At 40.2% G+C, this 21128-nt stretch overlaps 1 protein-coding gene across 36 annotated transcripts in view; it reads left to right on the top strand.

The window, feature by feature from the left end:
- MAGI1 (membrane associated guanylate kinase, WW and PDZ domain containing 1) overlaps window positions 1–13386 on the top strand; it is a 495477-nt gene extending 482091 nt beyond the window's left edge. For 19 of the 36 annotated variants that reach the window (XM_045023728.1, XM_045023723.1, XM_045023748.1 and 16 more), the window contains 5 exons: window positions 3726–3816; window positions 3942–4002; window positions 4838–4984; window positions 6077–6215; window positions 9751–13386. In XM_045023728.1, coding sequence (XP_044879663.1) covers window positions 3726–3816; window positions 3942–4002; window positions 4838–4984; window positions 6077–6215; window positions 9751–10475 — 1163 coding nt within the window. In that variant the 3' untranslated portion in view covers window positions 10476–13386. Of the gene's footprint in view, window positions 1–3725; window positions 3817–3941; window positions 4003–4837; window positions 4985–6076; window positions 7629–8170; window positions 8260–9750 lie in introns of those variants that run through there. The other 17 variants (XM_045023746.1, XM_045023726.1, XM_045023724.1 and 14 more) reach the window with 5 other exon arrangements.
- Window positions 13387–21128: the final 7742 nt, after the last annotated feature.

Here is a 21128-nt window from a genome sequence, read left to right as displayed (position 1 = left end):
AAATAAACCAATGCAATAAAATACAATCCCAGCATTAGATACATTTCCAGAAAAGCTTCCAGCCATCATCTTCAAATCACTCTTCTTCTAATTGAGGCACATACCTTCCATTAATGCAACCTGGCATTATAGGGAACTTCCCTAGGAGTCACCAGGGAGAAATACCAGATGAAAGAAGCGTAATGCAAACAAGGCTAGGCAGGAAAGAAGACCTTAGAGTGATTGGAGAGCCAGGGGTTTTATTTGTTTGTGTATTAACTTGGGCTTAAAGCAGAAGCTAGTCAAATTCAGACTAGAATTTTTAACATTACCTGCACATTTTTTTAAAAGTGAAGATAATTAACCATTGGAACAACTTACCTAATGACGTGGTGGATTCTGTGTCACTCATTCAAACTTGATGTAAAGAATTTGTCTCTCTAAAGCTCTAGCTCAACCAGAAACGATGTAGGCTTAGGGTAGGAATTGCTGGATGAAATTCTCTGAAATGTGTTTATACGGGAAGTCAGACTAGATGTTCATAATGATCCCTCCAGGGTGGGGCTGGGGATGAGGGGCTCAGGGCTGGGGCAGAGAGTTGAGGTGTGGGGGGCAGTGAGGGCTCCAGGGTGGGGCCGGGGATGAGGTGCTCAGGGCTGGGGCAGAGGATTGGGGTGAGGGCCGGGGATGAGGGGCTCAGGGCTGGGGCAGAGGGTTGGGGTGTGTGCGGGAAGGGTGAGGGCTCCAGGGTGGGGCCGGGGATGAGGGGCTCAGAGCTGGGGCAGAGGGTTGGGGTGTGGGGGGGGTGAGGGCCGGGGATGAGGGGCTCAGGGCTGGGGCAGAGGATTGGGGTCCAGGGGATCCAGGCTCTGGGGTATGGCCAGGGATGAGGGGTTTGGGGCGCAGGAGGGTGCTCCGGGGCTATGGTGGGGTGAGAGGACTCCCCCTGCTCTGTCTCCCCACAGCAGCACCTGGGCTGGGCGGGGGAAAGGCTCCCCTCCCTCGGCCGCAGCAGGTCCAGGCCAGGCCTGGGTATGGGCCGGGGGAGGGGCAGCCCGGCTGCGGCAGGTCTGGGACGCCCCTCTCCAGCCGCAGCTGGTCCCCTGAGCACCTGTGCGGTGCTCAATAGGCTGCTGCATGGCCTTGCAGCTTATGGGGAACTTAGTATATAAGTACTGTGTATTTATTTGATTATTTGTTACTAGTAAGACACTAACTACCTACAGGAGGGGGAAGTCTTTTCTAAATACCAAGATTTTCTGTAAAGGTTAAGCCTAGATATTACTGCTGTATTCATTGAATCAACTGTTATCACTGCTCTTGACTACAGGGAACAGGCTTCCATTGGTACCTTGAATAGCATGTGTTCCCAGTGCTTTTGGTGATTTCTGTGCTCAACATGTTTGTTTAGATTAGCTTCAGAAATCATAATGATCATAAATGGTGGATATATTTGTTTGTCGTGATTTCCCAAGCACATGTCCTTGAAACTCTCAGAACTTGCTCTCATATAAACATAAATATCAAATGTCATCTTCCAGAGTGTACAACTGGTTCTGTCTATTATAACCACTTTAAAGATGTCTTTTCCTCGAAAATACTCACTTCTGCAGACTTCCAAGTGAGCACTTTCCAAAATGGCCAAGCAAGGAGGAGTTCAAAGATTTTCAAGTCCTTTATTCACTTACTGATGACTGTAATCCTGTAGATGGGAGGGAATTTCTCTCTGTGCACGAATCCTTTCTTGAGCTCATCCCTTAACTTTCATCAATAGTGTATGCACTGAGTGCATCCTGTAGTTTCTAAAGCTGTCCAGCCCACTTTCAATAGGGATCAGTATAACATACACTTACGGAGAATGCATAGCATCTGTGGTCATGGGTACGTAACATCGCAAAGGGCCTAATTTCGATCCACATTCCAAACACTCACAGTGCTTCGAGGGTATTTGTATCTGGGTGTATGGCTCCTTTTTTGCCCTCAGTCTTTCTCGTTTGTGCCTGGCCCAAAGCTATTAAGAAAATCTGTATCAGCGCAGAAAATAGAAACCAAGTCTCTCATTTTTATGCCTTAGCCGCAAATCTATCTTTTCTTCCACTTGCAAAATTCATATTCCAGGCCTCTTCCCAAAATGGGCTCAGATTCCAGCCCTTCCTCCCAGAAAATGGGTGGGCATTCAGATCAGGGTATTGGGTCGGATCACAATTGGCCTAACTGCTACTATTGAAGTCAGTGGTAAAACCCCCATAAAACTCAAAACATCTGTCAGGGATGGGCTAAATAGTACTTAGTCCTGTTGTGAGTGCAGGGGACTGGACTATATGACCTCTTGAGGTCCCTTCCAGTTCTATGCTTCCCTTGGAGCAGAGTTCGGCCAATGCTGAGGACTTTGAAAATGACACCCTTCAGTTTTTGTTTGCGTCTGGTACCAGTTACGCCACTCCAAGGGAATGTGTATTACACTGAGCATAGAATGTGCAATAGACCGTATTTTAATGAACAATAAGAATTTGAACAGCACAATTGGTTAAATATTAGTTAGAGATTTGGAAACGTGTTTTTGATCACGTCCAACGTGTTAAGTCAATAGAAAACTACCATTGTCATCAATAAGTTTTAGATTAGGCCTTTATTCGATATATCCCATAACAAAAACTTTAAAGGTACAGATTCAGATGGAGACAGTATTGACTACATTGTGGTTTATGGACTATTTTAGTGTTCCTATTAAAAATAACCCAAATGATCTTCTGACTTTTGAAGTAATTAAGATTTGGCATATGTGTTGCTGATCAAGCAACAAAACATTCCATGATCCTTAATTAGCCTATACTTTAAAAAAAGATTAACCTTAGCTCTCAGTAGTGAGGTGGATAATGGAACACATCTAGCCCAAACTTCCTGAATATTTTTCTGATTTACTTGTGTGCCTTTTCACAATTACTGCTCTCAGAATTTCCTTGAGATTAATGAAAATGCTAATGAAATTTGGTTACTGGAGAATAAATCCAATTTACATAAAAATATAAAATTCATTACTTTAGTGGGACATCTTGCTGTACACAATTTACATTTACCAGTTATTTCTGATTCAGGCATCCCACCCCCAACCCCTTATTAATTTTTCATTGGTAATGGAGTTGGAGATAATGTCTTGAACATTCAAGAATTTTCTTTGTTATTGAAAGCGCACAGAATACAGTAACAGCAGTGACAGGTTAGTGTTTAAAAGACTTTCTGTTATAAGGATCACAGGGGTAAGAAGCGAGGCTGTAGTGGAATCTTCTGTATCTAAAGGCAACCACTAGAAAAAGTCAAGCAAAGAGGACTATCAGCCTCATGTAAAATTCCAATGTGCAACTCTTGGTTAAGAAGCCCTTGCAGATGTATAGGTGCAGTGCTGTTTCATGTGGCTGCATTTATAGAAAGCTGAGAGAAATTCTATCATCTTTATTTTCCTATTATTATTTTCTTTATCAAAGGCTTTCTATATATTTAAGGGGTTTGGGGCAATCATTGCACAGTGTGTGTTGAGATAAATACTTAATCGTTACCTAGTAACAAAATTCTCCTTTCAGTTGCTGGGTTTATTAATGATGAGCCAGTGCGCTTCCCTCTCAGGCACATTCTTAAAAAATGTTTTTGATACTTCCCAGTGAAATCCCATTGCAAAGCATAGATTTGTCTCTGAATGAATTATCTGATTTAAGATCTTTTCTCACAAGAAGCACCATTTTGTTTTACAGAATCCTCCAATGCTACTTTACTGACCAACGCTGAAAAAATTGCTACGATTACAACCACACATACTCCTCAGCAGATACTCCAGGAGCCCAGGTCAGCTAATTTTCTTTGAGGCGAGCATGTTGATGTGCTATTTCTTTGGTTACTTCTGAGTCATCTTCATTTCCCATGAATTGTTTTTTTCTCCCTCTCTTCCTCTCTCTCCTTCATTTCAACAGGAACAACACAAAACCAAAGCAGGAATCCCAGTTTGATTTCAAACCGCCTCAGGCAGCACAGGTAAGGGATGCCTTTCTGATTTGCTTGGTTTACCATGCAAATGTGGTTCCAGTCTGCTCAAGGGTTGTGCTTAAAGTGTTCTCCCTAGAAAATTTCTCTTGAGGCTAGATTCCCTCCTTCAGTTTGTCTGCGGAAGAGGGATCACTGATTAGAGTTCTAATATGCGTTGATGTTGTTTCATATGACAAACACTTCAAACACAGAGCTGCATCAGGATTAAAAACACAGACAACTAAATATCTTACGACAGTAATAATTTATGTGTTTGTTTACTGGAGTGTGTTCTCTGAGGGGGCTAGTCTGAAGGTGTTACTGTGCACCAAATGACAGATTCAGAGGACAAAAAAGAAAAGAAATCAAAGTTTGATAAGAGGCCTATAGCATGGGTTCTTTGGGTTTATCATAGTATAGGCCACAGCTTAATAACAGAGAGATTATCTCATGGATACTTCCCCTCCCACTGGCAACTGCAGTGATAACCACTCTCATTACTGATTGCTAAGCTTCTTTGTTGTAATACAGCAATTCCTCTGCTGTAGGGAGAAGAAGTGCATGCCTTTTTAGTAGTCTTGAATAGAATGTGCCAGCCTCTAACAAGAAGGAGTAGCTAGCATCACGGGACCAAACAGCTCTTTGCAGACCATTAACGCTCTTTGAATCACAGTTTGGGTCTTTAGGAGCAAGGAGAAGCCTTTGTCTTTGTATGAAAACAAACCTTGTAGATATATATTTTTATTAAGACGATTTAGTGTCCATTGTTAAATATTTGCCAGGCCCGGCAAAAGTACAGAGTTCAACTTCTTGTTCAGTTCTGTACAAATTGTCTTCCCTCCAGCAGGACCAAGATTTTTACACTGTTGAACTGGAAAGAGGAGCCAAAGGATTTGGCTTTAGCCTGCGAGGTGGCCGAGAGTATAATATGGATCTCTATGTGTTGCGGTTAGCTGAGGATGGTCCAGCTGAGAGGTGTGGAAAGATGAGGGTAAGTACAAAAAGAGAGTTGGGGGGGAAATCTATTTGCAACAAAAATGAAATGACAAGAGAAAAAGGCAGTAGCTCCTTTTAATCTCTGTTATCTTTCTTACCAACCTGTCAATAGCCGGCTTCTGTCAGAAGCTGCACTTGCTCCGTATGTTGGCTTCTGTTTGACCCGTCTTTTGAAACTCAATAAGTTGCTGACCAAATCCCAGCCCTTATTCCAGACATTATCCCCAAATGTTAATGTTTCAGTTTTCTTCAAAAAATGTAGCAAGGTTCATGCATGAAAGAAAGTGTGATAAGCTGCCACCTTGGCCAACACACTGGCGATTGAACCAGGAACCTCTAGAGCTGAAAGCATGAGCTGCTACAGTTTGAGCTAAAATTTCCTAGCTGGGCCTGTAACAGACTTAAATGCTCTACAGGTAAGGTACCGAGAGGAGCCTGCATAACACGCACTCACTAGTGAGTTACTAAAGTATTGCATAATTTGTCACTGTTGTAACCCAAGACGTCACATGCTACCTCTACCGACTCTGTATATGCAATACCTTGCTGTGGTAGGTCTAATTTAACTTTAGGTATGCCAGCAGTCCCGTTCATTCCAACAATTAAGCACATGCAAAAGTCTTCATGGGATTGACTGAGAGGTTCTCAGAGAAGAGGTCTTTCATTTTTTTTTTATAGGTCTGCAGACAGCATGCACACCTGTGATGCTGTTTATTTAATACCTATACAACCGGTGTATTCTCTTCTTCCAAAAAGTAATGCAAGAAATGTTAATATTTAGAAAGATTTTTTTAAAGGATAAACTTATAGCACCAGATAGCTGATATAACTCAACATAGCTCCACTGTAGCCAGAGTGCTGATGGTCTATTCCACAACCTTTGTTTTCCTTTCCTGATCAATTCTTGAATTTCTAAACTAGGCTAACAGATTCAGGCCATGCATGTACATTCAAGTGAGAAAAGTGCCTAGACATAAACTAATATGTTAAATACTATGTTCCCTTAAGTGATATGCTCAAGTTGTGGCATTCTTCTGCTGCAGGCCTGATTTTAATCCTAGATTCTGCTCTTTCATCATGTTGACAGATTGGCGATGAAATTCTAGAGATCAATGGGGAAACCACAAAGAACATGAAGCATGCTCGGGCCATAGAACTGATTAAAAATGGTGGCCGCAGAGTCCGCTTGTTTCTGAAACGTGGAGATGGCTCTGTACCAGAATATGGTGGGTCAAACTATGAAAACATTCCTTTCTTTCCTGGCATCACTCCATGAATGATTTGTCTCAAGATCTGAAGCAGGGATGCTTTTTATTTTCCTTTCTCACCAGTGTCTTGCCAACCTTTGCAACATATGGTTAATTGCCTCGCTTGTGCTGAATTTTCTACACATTTCATCCTTTGCTTGCTTCCATGGACTTGGGCACAGTGTAAGGCAAGATCATCAAAGCAGTATTTTTGGTGATCAAAGACAAAAAACAAAAACCGTATTGTCTTGTCCAACCAAACAAGGAGTTTTACTGAGCTGTGCCAAACTGTCTCTCAGCAGTTGAATTGTTATCTCAAAATAACTCTCTTCCTCTAATCAATACCAAAAAAAAGGGGGGGGGGATTTTGAATCTGTAGTTTATTGTTAGGCTTTTTCCTTAGTTTTTCTGTATCCTTGGGCATGAATGCAAGAAAGCTAATGGGTTTTGCCTTCAGCTAATATGTAAATATTTATAAAGTTATTTCAAAATGTTTATGCAAAGTAGATGAATTTGGCCCTTACAGGTCCTTTTTCCCCCTTAAAATATCTGTTGGTATCAAGTCACTAATTTGTAAATTCTGAAAAGATTAGGAGGTTATGAAAAGGTTTCTAGAATCTGTCTTGAGGGAAAGGTGCTACTTTTCCTTTTCTGCTGAGGTTTGCAGTAGAAGTCCTTTTCTACACCTGTCTGTTGGAGCTGATTAGTGAGAGTAGTGAGTGGCTTAGCATAGTGTTCTATTTAATATTATTATTATGCCTTATTTATTTGAGATAATTGTGGAAAACTATGCCCTCAATGTAGGGCTACTCCCAACCAAAGTTCTTTGAAGTTTCTATAGAAACTGATGTTTGAAGGGATGTCCTTTATACTTTTTTCCCCCTTATCTGGGATTTTGTTGTGTCAGTAAGTTCTAAGTCTTTCACTCCATTACCTAAAAACAAAACAAAAAACAACATTCCGCACAATTCATGAACTAGGTTTTTTTAATTTACTGTACCATGTTCAAGAGTTTCCACTATCTGCTCATAAATCAGAATTGAACCTAAATGTCTGACCAAATCAGAATATAGATTTCAAACAAGAAAGGAAATTGTGGGTTTACACGTTTGTAATATAAACCGCCCACCAGAAGGTTGAACAATAGCGCTGAAATTATGTAATGTTTTTTCTACTTTTGTCTTTTCCGACTCCTTTCAATGTACAGTACTGTATCATATGCTAGACGTCGTAAATGTCCTGTAAATTGCGTGCTTCACTTCTTAAAGCATATGTCTGCTGCACTGAGGATGAAAATCCAATACTAGTTTTCTTTTGGCTAATAATACATTAAACTGCTAAATATATAGTTTTCAAGCAAGTATTTAACATGCAGGGGCTGCACTTGTTATAAATAAATAAATACATATATATATATATATATTTACACGCATACACATTTGTAACATTTTGGGCTTAATTTCTTCAGTCGCAAGTGGTTACTTGGATAATGTGAAGTTCCAGTATTTTTCAGAATTGGTTGGAAAGTGCTCCTATCTGAGGCTGTATATTTTTGTAATGAGTTTTGTACTTATTTTTAATGTTGTGGTCTTTGGTGGACTTTATTTTTTTGTTGTTGTTTGATTGTTAATGGTTTTTCTATGACATTCTGTGTCGCTGTTCCGACTGTCTTTTAAAATGGATGCATCCGTTGTCTGGGTTACTGAATCACCTTTTAGATGTCTAATTATGTCACTATAATAACAACTGTCATCTTTGCAGCCTTACTCTTGGGTGATGCCTAGACAATCATACTGGAAAAATAAACTTTCTTTATCCTAAGATAAAATATGTAGATATTTTTTCTTTCATTTTTGTTACGGGGAATCTAAATTTTCTACTTTTCTCTTTCTCTCTCTCTTACTTTTCTTGGTGCTGGGCTCTTCCTTCCTCAGCGATGATACCTCCTAATATCGCTGCATGTATGAGAAATGACAAGCTCGGGGAGCCTTGCTTCTACCTTACGGGCCATAATCAAACTACGGTTTGTAGCTAAAATCAATATTAGGTGTTTCTGTGCTGTGGCCTAATTCCCTCATATTGCTTTCTGCTTTGCTATATTTTTATATGTACAGCAATTCATTCTGAGCCCCCCGCGTTCTTTGAATTGTAAGTACACTACCCGAACGTGTTTGAAGCCTCGCTCTTACCTTGTGCAATAGCCAGATTGCAAGAAAGCTGTGGAAAAATGGGGTGGTCCTCCCACACCTTGATTTTAAAAATCAAACCAAATAAACTCCCATGCGTTGCCACAGTGTTTTTCATCTGTAAATCATAAAAATAATGGCCCGTGCACAAAACAAATTGATGAGAGAAGTTTAAATAAAAGAGCTTGCACACAAGAAAAAGGAAACTTTTGAGTATTTAGCATGTGTGTTGTGGGAGAGTGGGAAAAAAAGATTCTGGATTGCAAAGTGGTTTGTTAGCTGTTCAGTCATTGTCATCAAGACCATCTACTGTACTTAAAGTAGGTGACTCTCCACATTGGAATTCAGGACGTGTGCTAAGTACTTATTTAACATCAGCAGAGTTCTTTTTAAAAAAAAAAAAGTCAGAAATCTGCATCTCATGTTGAGTCAGTGCAACTACTTTAATGTTTTGCCATAAATGTAATAAATCATTCATACGCATCAGTTACGAATGATGTGAGTAATTTTAGCTTAGCTGCAGCACAGCTTCTTTGCTTTGCAGTTTGGCTTATGAAGGTAGTTCAGATCTGTTTTATGGCAGTGAAATAATTAACAGGAGAATTAGGTGTTAAATCAAACTCATCCTGTGTATTACCATATCTTTCCATTTCTTTAATAAGAAAAGATCATAACTTCTATTGTCATTTAAATTGTGGTGAAAGCAAAACTATCCCACTACTATTTCATAATGTAATAGGACTAAATGAGATTTAGTAACACATCTGAAGTTCTTGTAAAATGGAAATTACATTATTTATAGTCTAATTAAAATATGGTGCTATAGGTTCAAAACATACAGATCAGTTATATTATTTTATACTTGTAGTCATTTAAAATGAAACATCACACAGACTATAAGTCTTTCTAAGAAGGCATTTCTTTAAAAAGAATTTTAAAAAGTGATAATCATTTCCTAAAAGTCCCTTCTTTTTGGGAGCATCATCCTTTTAAAAACAGCAAACCTTCCTTTTTTTCACTAGAAGCAACTTATTTTAATCTAAGCATTATAAATTGGATCAGGGGAAAATATAAAATCTCCCATGATGCACAGAGCATAAAGATGAGAGCCGCTTGGACTAAAATAGAGCTAATAAAGGGAAGCACCAATACTAATCTCACTGTTTGCAGTTACACTTAAATTAACAAACGCTTCAGTTAGTCTTCTACTGACTGCTTTAACAGTTGTTTGCTTTTGGCACTAATGAAGTCTGAAGAATCATAAATGGTGTCAGAACTGGAATAAGTCATTTGTACCAAACAATTTGCTGTTGTTGTTTTTCTTCCAGACCCCAGCAGTGACAGGAACAGTCCCGCCACAGGTTCACAAAATGTATCGGAAATGAAAAATGTGCCATCTGACCGACGACAACACCCATCATTGGAGTCCAGTTATCCACCAGATTTTCACAAATCATCACAACATGGGGACAAGCGGATATATGTTAAAGATCCAAAAGGCAGCAGAGAGTTTAGCAGACAATCCAATGAACACCACACTTGGAATGGAACTTCTCAAAACAATGATAGCGTAACAGGTAGAAAAAAGGACAGGTCACCAGGAAGGAGACGAGATAGACAACCAGAGAGAATGGTGGTAAATGGACAAAAAATGAAATCTCCTGAAAAAAGGAGGGAAGGGACAAGAAGTGCTGACAATACTTTGGAGAGGAGGGAGAGACATGAGAGGAGGAGAGACCTTTCTCCCGAAAGGCGAAGAGAAAGGTCACCAACTCACAGAAGGGATGGCTCGCCAAGCAGGCGAAGGAGATCACTCGAAAGACTAATGGATCAAAGAAAATCACCAGAGAAGAGAAGAGAGAGCTCACCTGAACGGAGGGCAAAGTCAACTGACAGAAGAAGGGAGAGATCACCAGACAAAAGGATCAAGGATGAACGAGTCGGCCACAGAGAGAGGGAAGAACACAGTTTGAAATATGATACCAACAAAAGACACCCCCCTGAACAGAGAAGGAAACCCTACAAAGAGTGCAGCACTGATCTCAGCATCTGAGGTACTCGTCCGATGCACAGAGCCACATTCCAGCCTTTATAGTGCTGAAGGCTCTAAGAAGAGGGTAATAAAGCTGAAATTATCTTAGTTTCTTAAATGATGAAATATCAGATACCTGCTGATCCTATGAATAGCAACAAACGTTTTACGCAGATGAAATCTTATAACAAAAATATATACAAAGTGTTGTGCCTGATGTATAATATTAAAGAAAGTATTTTTAAGTGTATTCTTTTTTTTTAAGTTACTTGCCAAATGGTCCTAAAGGATTATACAAATTTTGTTTCTACATATTCTGTAGATTTCTTGAGAATAATTCCTCTATCAGGCAACTTCCCCTTCTCCCCCATAATTAAATGGGGACAGCCAATAATATAAGATAGTTAGAGGATTTTTTTTTATAAAGGGTGAAGGAGGAATTAAAATGTGCATATCAATAGGATTGGAGAACTCCTGCTGAAGGAATAAAAAAAGAAAAAAAAAGTTCCTAAAATGACAAGAACTGTTTGAAGAGACTGTTGTTTCAATGAAGGATATTTATATAAAAACCCACACAGCACAAGATGACTTATGATAAGGAATTTATAGTTTGTTCCATGAACAGTTTATACATTTAGGCCCCCTCTCAAGGATGCGTGAAGGCAAAAGACTGGTAGCGGCCGTATCTGTGTAACACACAAACGTTGACTCTCGATCTCTCTCGCTAGTCTCAGCAACACTTATGATATTCCGTTAAGAAAGTGCCCCCGGAGCCCTACTCAACTACTGGAAGTATATGGACAGAAATCTGAGCCTGTCCAGTATTGTTTGGTCTGCTTTGCAGAAGAGTAGTGCATTGGGATACTGGGGTAAAGACAGTGAAGTTTGACGAGAATGAGCTGTCCCTTCACAGGGCAGATATATTCCTTCTGCTCAGGCTAAACCCGTGGGCTTTTCGTATTTTGCCAAATTGGAAATCTTTGTGTCTATACATAGATAGATAGATAGATTCAAGTTTTATTTTACTGGTTCATTCCTACTGAGACGAAAAAAAGGAGATACCTGTCAAGGGCACATAAGGACAGAGGCAATCAGTAGAAGGGTCTGGTTGTGAAAGCCTAGATGCTGGTTATGCTGTAATTTAGAATCTACAAACAGCAGCAAAAGGGGAAAAAATGCAAGTTTCAAAGCTGTATTTTTAAATTTGCAAGTTGTGTGGTAAGTCTGCTGTAGTATTGGTATAAGATTTTAATGGATTACTGCCTAGCTGAGCCAAAATGTTTGCCATTACTGTTGGACCACTAAAGTAAACTGCTGCTTTTTACAGTGCATTGGTGTATACATGTATACTGTTTCACATTTTCCATACGAACACAAAAACATTGCAAGTCTATCACTGTTGTTGCCATGGTACTGTAAAAAAAAAACAACAAAAAAAAATGAGAAGATGGCCAATCATTGTGTGTACAGAGTTTAAATTGTAATTAATAGAGCCTGTTGGAAAAAAAAATAAAACTGTTGCCTTTTTCTTGTATAAAAGAGAATTTATGATGAAATTTAGCTGTGAGGAATGTGATAAGTGTTTATATTTCTGAAAATGGAACAAATTGATTCATGGGAATATATTTTAATGTAAACTGAATCAGGTATGTAAAGCTGTTTTAAAATTGGAGACTATATAAGTAATTCTAAAGCTTTTGTTGGTTTGGATATCATTTCTTTCTTCATGGTGGGCCTGCTCGTGTATTATTCAGCACTTGTATGCAGTCTGTTCTTCAATCATCATTTCTTGCAATGTGCTAGATACATAATGCTCTTTTCTGTGTTGATGAAAAAGCAGTATGTGGGCCAATCTTTTTTTATAAAACACTATGCATATCTACATACTACATTGTTCATAGCTTTATTTGAATTATTGGGTTTATACATAACATTAGTATAAGTAGATGTGGACTTACCCAGTACAAGCTTCTTTCCTTGGAACAGACACAATGTATATGATGTAGCAACAAAGAAGGAGAAAGTCTGTGAATGCTATTTTTATTATCAAATAAAATTTTCCATACAAAGTATGCATATGAGTATAGTGGTAAGATTAAGAGAGCCACACCCTTCTAGTTACCTAAAATTGTATAAATTATTTAACGGTAAATGTCTATTTCCAAGGTTAACCCATTTTGACTTGTCGGCAAAAATGAAATTATGATTCCAGTTGTACAAGATAAAATCTATTCCCCCAAATTATCAAGAGCTAAGATTTTAGATAAATGTGGCTTTGGGGTTTTCCTGGGGTTTGACGTCATTCATCATCATCATGCAGTGTCAAATGTAATACTGTAAAATCACAAAAGTACAGATGCTACTCATGCCTATGTCTGAATACTTTTACAGAGTCCTCTAAAATATTAGTCAATGAGGCCATAATTCTTTCAACTCTTACTTAGCTGTGGAAATATTGTATGAAGACTATTAAGTAAGGATTGCAAAACCAGATTTATATTAAACACTGTATCATTAAGCCAGCCCCTTACTGTATACTTCACCATACTTCAGCTAACCTGCTGGAAGTGCAAATGTCTTGATTAGAGAATGACAAATGTTTTTTGTATTTTCAGTCTATCTTCAGGCAGGTTTTGCAGCTGCATAATTGATGTCTAAAAGAATGTTAGGGTAGAAACAAAATACCCAAATCTGTGCGTGGTTTTTTTTTAAGTTCAGACCTTTTGTGACTTTTTACTGTATAATTCTATTGTAAATGTATGCATTCCATAATTACTGCTTCTCAATTTGTATCTTTTATTGTTTCTACTGTATGTCTACAACATTTTTATGTAATAAGATAGCTTAAATAACCTAAACGGAGCAGGTCAATATGATTGGCTCAAAGGCTACTTAGTATAGAAGTGTTAATAAATACCAGAATAATTAATTACCCATACATTTAGTCCTTGGCATTAGCATACACTGAAATTCAGTGGACAAAAGCTGGCTTGTTATGTCTTGCTGTGGGTTGCCCAATGTGTGCCACTTCCGTGAACACGGAGAGGGTCAGATCCTCAGCTGCCATAGTGGTGTATAGCTCTGTCAATTGCCACCAGTTGAGTATCTGACCTTAAAATTCCTCCTTTTTCAACAAAAATGAATAGAAATCCTTTTTAGACTGTATGTTATCAAACTGGGAGCAAAGATGCCAACAGTTTATTGCAACTCAGTTTTAAATCTGCTAGAAGGATTAATTGGCATGTGTTTCTTGCATGCTGAAACTCTGGAAAGTTTATGGAGCAGTGAGCAAAAAAGCACTGGAAACTGAGATTGCTATTTCTTGTGCAGTTTACCTCATTTTTGGTGGTGGTGGCAGTATTTTGTTGGCTTCCAGTGTCAATAATAGGTCAGTCAATAATCTGGCACTGGATTCAGTTCTACCACCCTTACTCATGTTGATTAGTATCTAATTTCACGAGCAGTACTATTGATTTCAGTGGGACTGTTTACCAAGTTAGGTAGTACTAAGTTATTTCCGAACGTTATTTTGCCGTTGCTAGCAACTTTTAGATTAGCTAAGCCTTTTTTTTGTTGTTGTTGCTTTTGTAAGGCTAGCCTTCTGAATTCATTCTCGGCTTGAACTTCCATTCCTACAAATGCCTGTTTTATTTAATCGTGGTCTTGTGTTCAGTCCATCTGCTGTGTTTTGCTTATTTTGTTACTAAAGTGGTAATTATAGATGTTACTCCCCTCCTAACTGATATGTGTTTTGTTAAAAGCAAGCTTTCAGTACTGGCTACTGGCTCCTTGGTCTATTGAAGAGCATTTATAAATGGCTTATAATGAGTGCAATTTAATTGGCTTTCATAGACAAGAAGTAGACACTATTTATATCTTGCTGGTACCATCTGTAAATGTATGACTGTTAGGTATTCTGGGGTTCCATATTCTTAAGATTTGTAAGAAATGATCTTAAGCTTTGGCTACACGCGGCAGCGCTTTGAAGCACTAAGTGTAGTCAAAGCGCCAGCGCTGGGAGAGAGCTCTCCCAGCGCTGTCTATACTCCACCTCCCTGTGGGGAATAACGTACAGCGCTGGGAGCCGCGCTCCCAGTGCTGGGGCTTTGACCACACTGGCGCTTTGCAGCGCCGCAATTTGCAGCGCTGGAGAGGGTGTGTTTTCACACCCTGCTGCAGCGCTGCAAATTTGTAAGTGTAGCCAAGCCCTTAGGAACTAAAAACAAAACAAAAAAAACCCATCCACAATTTATTTGTTGGACATTTGGTCTGAAAACTCGTAAGTTTGATTGTATTCCAGTGATTTTTTAACATGGTGTTAATTCCTTCGCATTATTTCCTATGTGACCACTTAAGAGGCTGTAAAGTGCCATATTAAGCTATTTCATACACAAAAAACAGTACCTCTGGGAACACAGTGTAAGGCGAATGTTAGTGTGATGGCTGCTCTTTAATAGCACATGGATATTCAATGGCTTATGCTACAGAAAGCAACACTGGCAGCAGAGACACAGATTTCAACTGTTGTGTTTTTAGTAGCCCAGGAGCTGAAATTATAGGATCAAGTTGCGGTGCAATTTTTTGCCTGTATTTAAACTAATCCTTTTTCTGAGAGTTTTGTTTGCCAGATTTACCTGCACAGGATTTGTATGCTTGTGTGCTTTCTGCTCCGTAGTTTATATACCGGGAGCAATAACCAAAATACATATTGTACTTTTGCTGCCTGCAGCTCTACAAGTGATTTTAAGGAATGTTATTGCTTATGGAACATATCTGTTTTGACAGCGTTGGAAAATGAAGTTCTCTCTGGGAAGCATGGGATACACTGTGAGAGTGAGACTCCTCTCTGGAGATGGCAGAATGGTTGATCCTTAGTTCCCACGCAGTCATAATCTCCCCAACTGAGATTGCAGATGAAGTTTATATAAAATCATGACTGGTGTGGAGAAAGTAGATAAGGAGGTGTTATTTACTCCTTCTCATAACACAAGAACAAGAGGGCACCAAATTAATAAGGAGCAGGTTTAAAACAAACAAAAGGAAGGGTTTTTCACACAATGTACAGTCAACTTGTGGAACTCCTTGCCAGAGGATGTTGTGAAGGCCAAGATTACAATAGGGTTCAAAAAAGAACTAGATACATTCATGGAGGATAGGTCCATCAGTGGCTAGTGGTCTGGACAGGCAGGAATGGTGTCCCTAGCCTCTGTTTGCCAGAAGCTGGGAATGGGCGACGGGATGGATCACTTGATGATTCCCTGTTCTGCTCATTCCTTCTGGGGCACCTGGCATTGGCCGCTGTCGGAAGACAGGATACTGAGCTAGATGGACCTTTGGTCTGACCCAGTATGGCCATTCTTATGTTTTAAGTTATATGTTTTGATGATGGAGTTTGGGTGAGGTTCTGTGCTGCTCATCTAAGAGGCACAGCACAGAACTGGCAGCTCAGAAGTGAGTTTATGCCCTCCCAGTCCTGGACTGTTCTGCAGTCCCTAGTATATTTTAGACAGCCCTGGCTTCCAGCACACACACCCCTCCCCCAATGCCAGGGCTTTTTGGAGGATAACCTTAGAGCGTCTTCCTCAGTTTCTGCCCCGGAAGAATCCTACACCAGCCAGATACAGTGCTTTTGAAACCCTTTTATGCTGCTTCAGCCCATTTTATCCAGAGTAAAGGGGCCAGAACTGGGCTGAGTATTTCACCCTTTGAGTTGTGAATACCTGTTCATGAGAAACGAGAGACTCTTCCCTGTAACAGTGACACGAGGGGAGAAGAATTGAAAAAAAAAATACTATCTACAAATAAATGGAATCTGAGTCCATAAAACACTCAAATGCCTTAATCATAACTGCACAATGTCAGTAAAAGGCAGAATTAAGGTGGTTGGAGTGCCTTAACTATGCGATTCTTAACTTGTTTGGATTTCTTTTAAGATGACCATAACTCAGAATTTCCTGGGTTTATACTTGGTTGTTTTGGGGTTTTTTTTGGATAATTACAACAACCCTGCAATTTTTTTTACCATTAAATTACTAATGTATCTATTCTCCACCTTCACTATATCTTAATTTATTTTTGTCTGTGAACAGGAACATAAGAATTGCCAGGCTGGCTCATACTGTGGCCCACTCTTCCAGTACCCTGTCTCTGACAGAGACCAGCACCAGACGATTCAGAGGAAGGTGCAACACTCTCCTTCCTCCCACCCCCCGCGCCCCCAATATGTCTACACAGCTGGGAGCGTGCTTTCCACCGAGTAGTCAGACACACATTAGCTCCGCTCAAGCTAGCTTGCTAAAAGTAACCGTGTGGCTGCCGCAGCATGACTACCAGCTCAGGCAAGTGCAAACCTGCCTACGCCCCGTATGCATGCTTGTGTGGCTAGCCCGAACTGCCACCCAAGCGGAGCGGCCTCACTGCTGTTTTTAACACACCAGCTGGAGCAGAGCTAGTGCATATCTACCAGTGTGGCTACAGTGGGCAGATGTGGGGTAATCTGCTTCTCGTTAAGGTTTCATTCTAATAGTGATTACCTTGAACCCTGAGACATTTTATCTCCCTTCCAATACCCTTTTTTATGACTATTGACGTTTATAACTAGATATTATCCACCAGCGGTTAAGGTCCTAATTCATCAAATCGCTTAAGCAAGTGCTTCAATCCCGTTAAAGTCAATGAGGCTTAAGTGTGTGCTTAGAGTTTTGCTGATCAGGAATGATTTGCTGAATTGGAGACTAACAGAGTAGGCTACTATGGCAAAGGATACTCCAGCCTAACGTTCAGTCCATTTGTTCTATGTGATGTGAAATTACTTCGATCAGAATACTTGCATGAGCCATAAGACATAGCTGAAATCTAAAGGGGTAGTTGTCTTATGTCTTGCACAGCGACAAGGATTTTGATGGACTTAGATCATACAGCCGATGCCAGCTTCTTATAAGAACTTTTTAGGACGTATGATTCAGTGGGAACTAGGACCAGGGACAGAGAGAGCTCTGGGGAGAAAACCCCAAACTGAAGTTCGCTGATATCTTGAACAACAACGATGGAGTCAAAGATAAATCACAGGTAGGGTAAGTTTGAACGACATCCTTGAGCCACATCCTTGGCTGATGTAAATCAGATTCACTCTATTGACTTCAGTTTATACCAGCTAAGCATCTGGCCTGATGTGTGTAGATTCTAGTCAGTGCAGGATGGAACTCCACCTACTTACATAAACGTGTTCATAACAACCATATATCCCTGGGTCGAAGAGTCTTTTCCTCCTGAAATCATCTCTGGCCTAGATGCTAAATTTCCCTCACTTGCTATTCCTTTAATTTCATTCCATCTGTTTTTTCATATCATCCTTCTCTCTGCCCTACCCCTCCCTCTAGCCCTTCAGAATTAACCCCGATATAACTGTTACCTTGTGCTATTACCAGAGGATGCGTTGGTCCCTGCAGACCTGCTGGTGTTGACTGTAGGTGTGAATAGGATTGCTTGAGTTGGCACTAGTCTTTCAGAGGGTAAATGAGAACACTGACAGATGTGGGAGCAAAGCTGGCTATGGCTCATTCCAGATGAGATGGAGGAAACACTGGTTGGTTGTGGAAGCAACTAGAGAGTTGTTTGGTGGTGCTTGTCCCTATTATTGTTAATTAAGTTCTTCCAGATCTCTGCGTGCTTCTGGAGTCTCCGGTTTGCTTTGGGGAGCAAAAAGCACCTTTCTTCTTCTCCATTCAGCAATAGTGATCATTTCTCTCTGACGTGGTCCACAATTACCCACCTTTGTGATCTCCAAACTGCACTAGTGTAACATGCTCTGTGTGAAGTTACACTCTAAGAAAACTGGAAAGCTTCTGCTATTTTGGAAGGCAGTGAACTTCGCCATAGGACATTATCCCGCTGCCCTTCTCATGTTGCTCAGGGGGTGGGGGACTCCCAGTTAGATTAGAGGGGAATCTTGATGGGTCCTGGTAAGAAAAAGGTTAAGAACTACTGCCAGAGGATAAGCTGCAGATTGGCATCCTATTAGCTTCTGGATGTGAATCATGGTATTGATATTGATCTATCAAGTCTCTGTATGGTTTGAATCCTGTCTACATAAGAGACCAGCTCTTTCCTTGTGCAGCCCAAGTCTGATTTTAACCCTCTGAAGACTATGGGGTGTGTAATGAGAGCTTCCCCAATTACAAGAGCAGTTGAGAAGCAGCGCAGCCACCCCTTCCCAGAGAGAGGAGTTGATAGGGATTGCGCCCTCTGAGGTGTTACCACAAACAGCACAGGAAGGTGTAATAATGGAAAACTAAATTGTTTTATGCTGTTCGGCCACTTGGTGATGCTCTGTATAAAATACCTCATTTAAACAAACCCCATACCAGGCAGGGCATTAAAGGATCTTATGATGAACACATCTGATGTGTATCTTGCTCAGAAGGAAGCACCAGGAACAGTCCATATCTGGTGGTAGAGAAGAACATGGCATGGTGTCAGGAGTAAACTAAGAGCAGAAACAGAAGGAAAACATTAACAAAGGTGGCAGACAGAAGTAACAAAGCAACAAAAGTTGTAGGATCTCATCAACATGCCACTCTTCAATGCCCCAGAGAACTTCAGCTTTGACAAACCTTCCCAATGGAGAGGCTGGAAACAGTATTTTGCAAGATTTTGCATTGCAAACAAACTCCACAAAGGAGCTCGAGATATACAGGAATCTTCTTTAATTTATGCTATGGAGAAGAAAGCAGAACATATCTTTAAATCCTTTGACTTTATTGAAGGCTGTTACAAAGATGACTATGAAGGGGTTCTGGCTATGTTTGATGCATACTTTATGCCCCTGAGAAATGTGGTTTATGGAAAAGTATGTTTTCACCAGAGAGCTCAAGAACTAGGGGAAAATGTTGAATGTTTGATAACACCTCTTAATACGTTGGCTGAAAATTGTGATTTTTGAAAATGCAAAACATAAACATATTAAAAACAGTCTGGTTTTTGAATTAGCAAATAAAAACATTTCACAGCAGCTACAACTAAAGATAGATTTAACCCTAACTATAACTATACAGAGAGCAAAGCATTCTGAGGTGGTGAGACAGCAAAACCTAGAGCAACTTGACAAACCTGAAAAATCAGAATTTAGCTTAGAAACTGTAAACAGACACTTGAGTATTAAAAGTCATTATCATAAAACACCTGAGGCAAAGCGAGAACTTCCAGACTAAGAGGGCCAAATTCCAGCCTACGTGTGCAAGGTGTGGAAAAAAGTCATATCCCAAGAGATGACGCATGTCCAGCCAGAGGCGCATGGTGTAACATATGCATGAAATATGGACATTTTGCAGCCATTCGCTGCACCAAAGCTGTCAGGGAGTTGACTGATTACAGACACGCAAGAGCCATTGTTTCTTGTGATGACACAGAGTCTGCTCAGAGAGTGAAACTGATTATTTATGGTAAGACAGACACACGTTCGAGCTGCACAGAGCTGCTGAAAAAGAGCTCTGTGTCTCTCAAAAGTTTGTCTCTCTCACCAAGGGACTTACAGTCACTTTCAGCCCCTCCCAGAGTTTACCTGACAGCTCTAACTAGCCCTGGAGGTATTCTGAGCTGCCTCAGTCACTTGACTACAAAAAGAACTTACAAGGACAAAAGCTATGCATTCAGAGTGCATGTGATCAAAGACCAACAACTTTCTCAGCTGCAGCGTGGTGGCAACTGGGATGGGCCTAGGGAGAAAGGTGGAAGAACTCGAAAGAGGATTTGATGATATTGGACTTTTGAGATGAGATCCAGTACAAATCAACTTCAGATAATGCTGAGTGTACTAACACCTCTCTCAGAGAGACCTTTAGAAGAGACTATCTGCAGATTTACGCAGATTCAGAGGACATTATTACCTGGTCATCCAACTATCTAGAAATAATGTACTTGAAAGACATAACATGTTGCAGTGTTACTGAGAAACTGAAGTGCACTTTGCTCACTTTGGTATTCCAGAACAACTAGCTATGGACCATGGACCACAATTCACTGAATTAGAATTTAAGTCATTCTGAATGAAATATGATTTTGTTCATATTACTGGCAGCCCACATTATCCACAAGCAAATGGAGAGGGTGCGAGAGCTGTACGGAGAGCCAAGAAAATCCTACAGCAGGAAGATCCATTCCTCGCTCTTCTGAGTTACAGATCACCACCAGTAGCGGTTACTGGATATAGTCCAGTGCAACTCCTGATGGAAAGGCAACTCAGAACTACTGTTCCAAACTTGGAAAAGAGCCTATTTCCAATGTGACCAGACATAAGGAGCATGGCCAAATCAGATAAAAAGGCTAAGAGAGTTTATGAACACTTTTACAACAGACATCGCTCAGTTAAGAGAACTGGCAGGTCTAGAACCCAGTGACCATGTTCATGTCAAACTAGATGAAGAAAAAGGATGGACAACTCCAGCTGTGGTGGATTCAGTGCCCAGACCATATGTGATTGAAACGGACAGTGGAGAGGTCAACGGAAACCGTTGATATCTACAGTTTGTTTCTCAGCAAGAACGATCAATGGAGTTAAGTCTACAGATGGAGGATGCAGAACAAGAAGAAGATTCAAGGATTCCAGACAGACCGCAGCCAGTCGTTGTCATTAATAGATAGCCAGGTGACCAACTTGTTATGTGTTTGGGTTGTTTT

Source organism: Mauremys mutica, chromosome 7, assembly GCF_020497125.1.
Source record: "Mauremys mutica isolate MM-2020 ecotype Southern chromosome 7, ASM2049712v1, whole genome shotgun sequence".
In the NCBI taxonomy this organism is placed as follows: domain Eukaryota; kingdom Metazoa; phylum Chordata; order Testudines; family Geoemydidae; genus Mauremys; species Mauremys mutica.
This window is presented reverse-complemented; position numbering and strand designations above follow the sequence as displayed.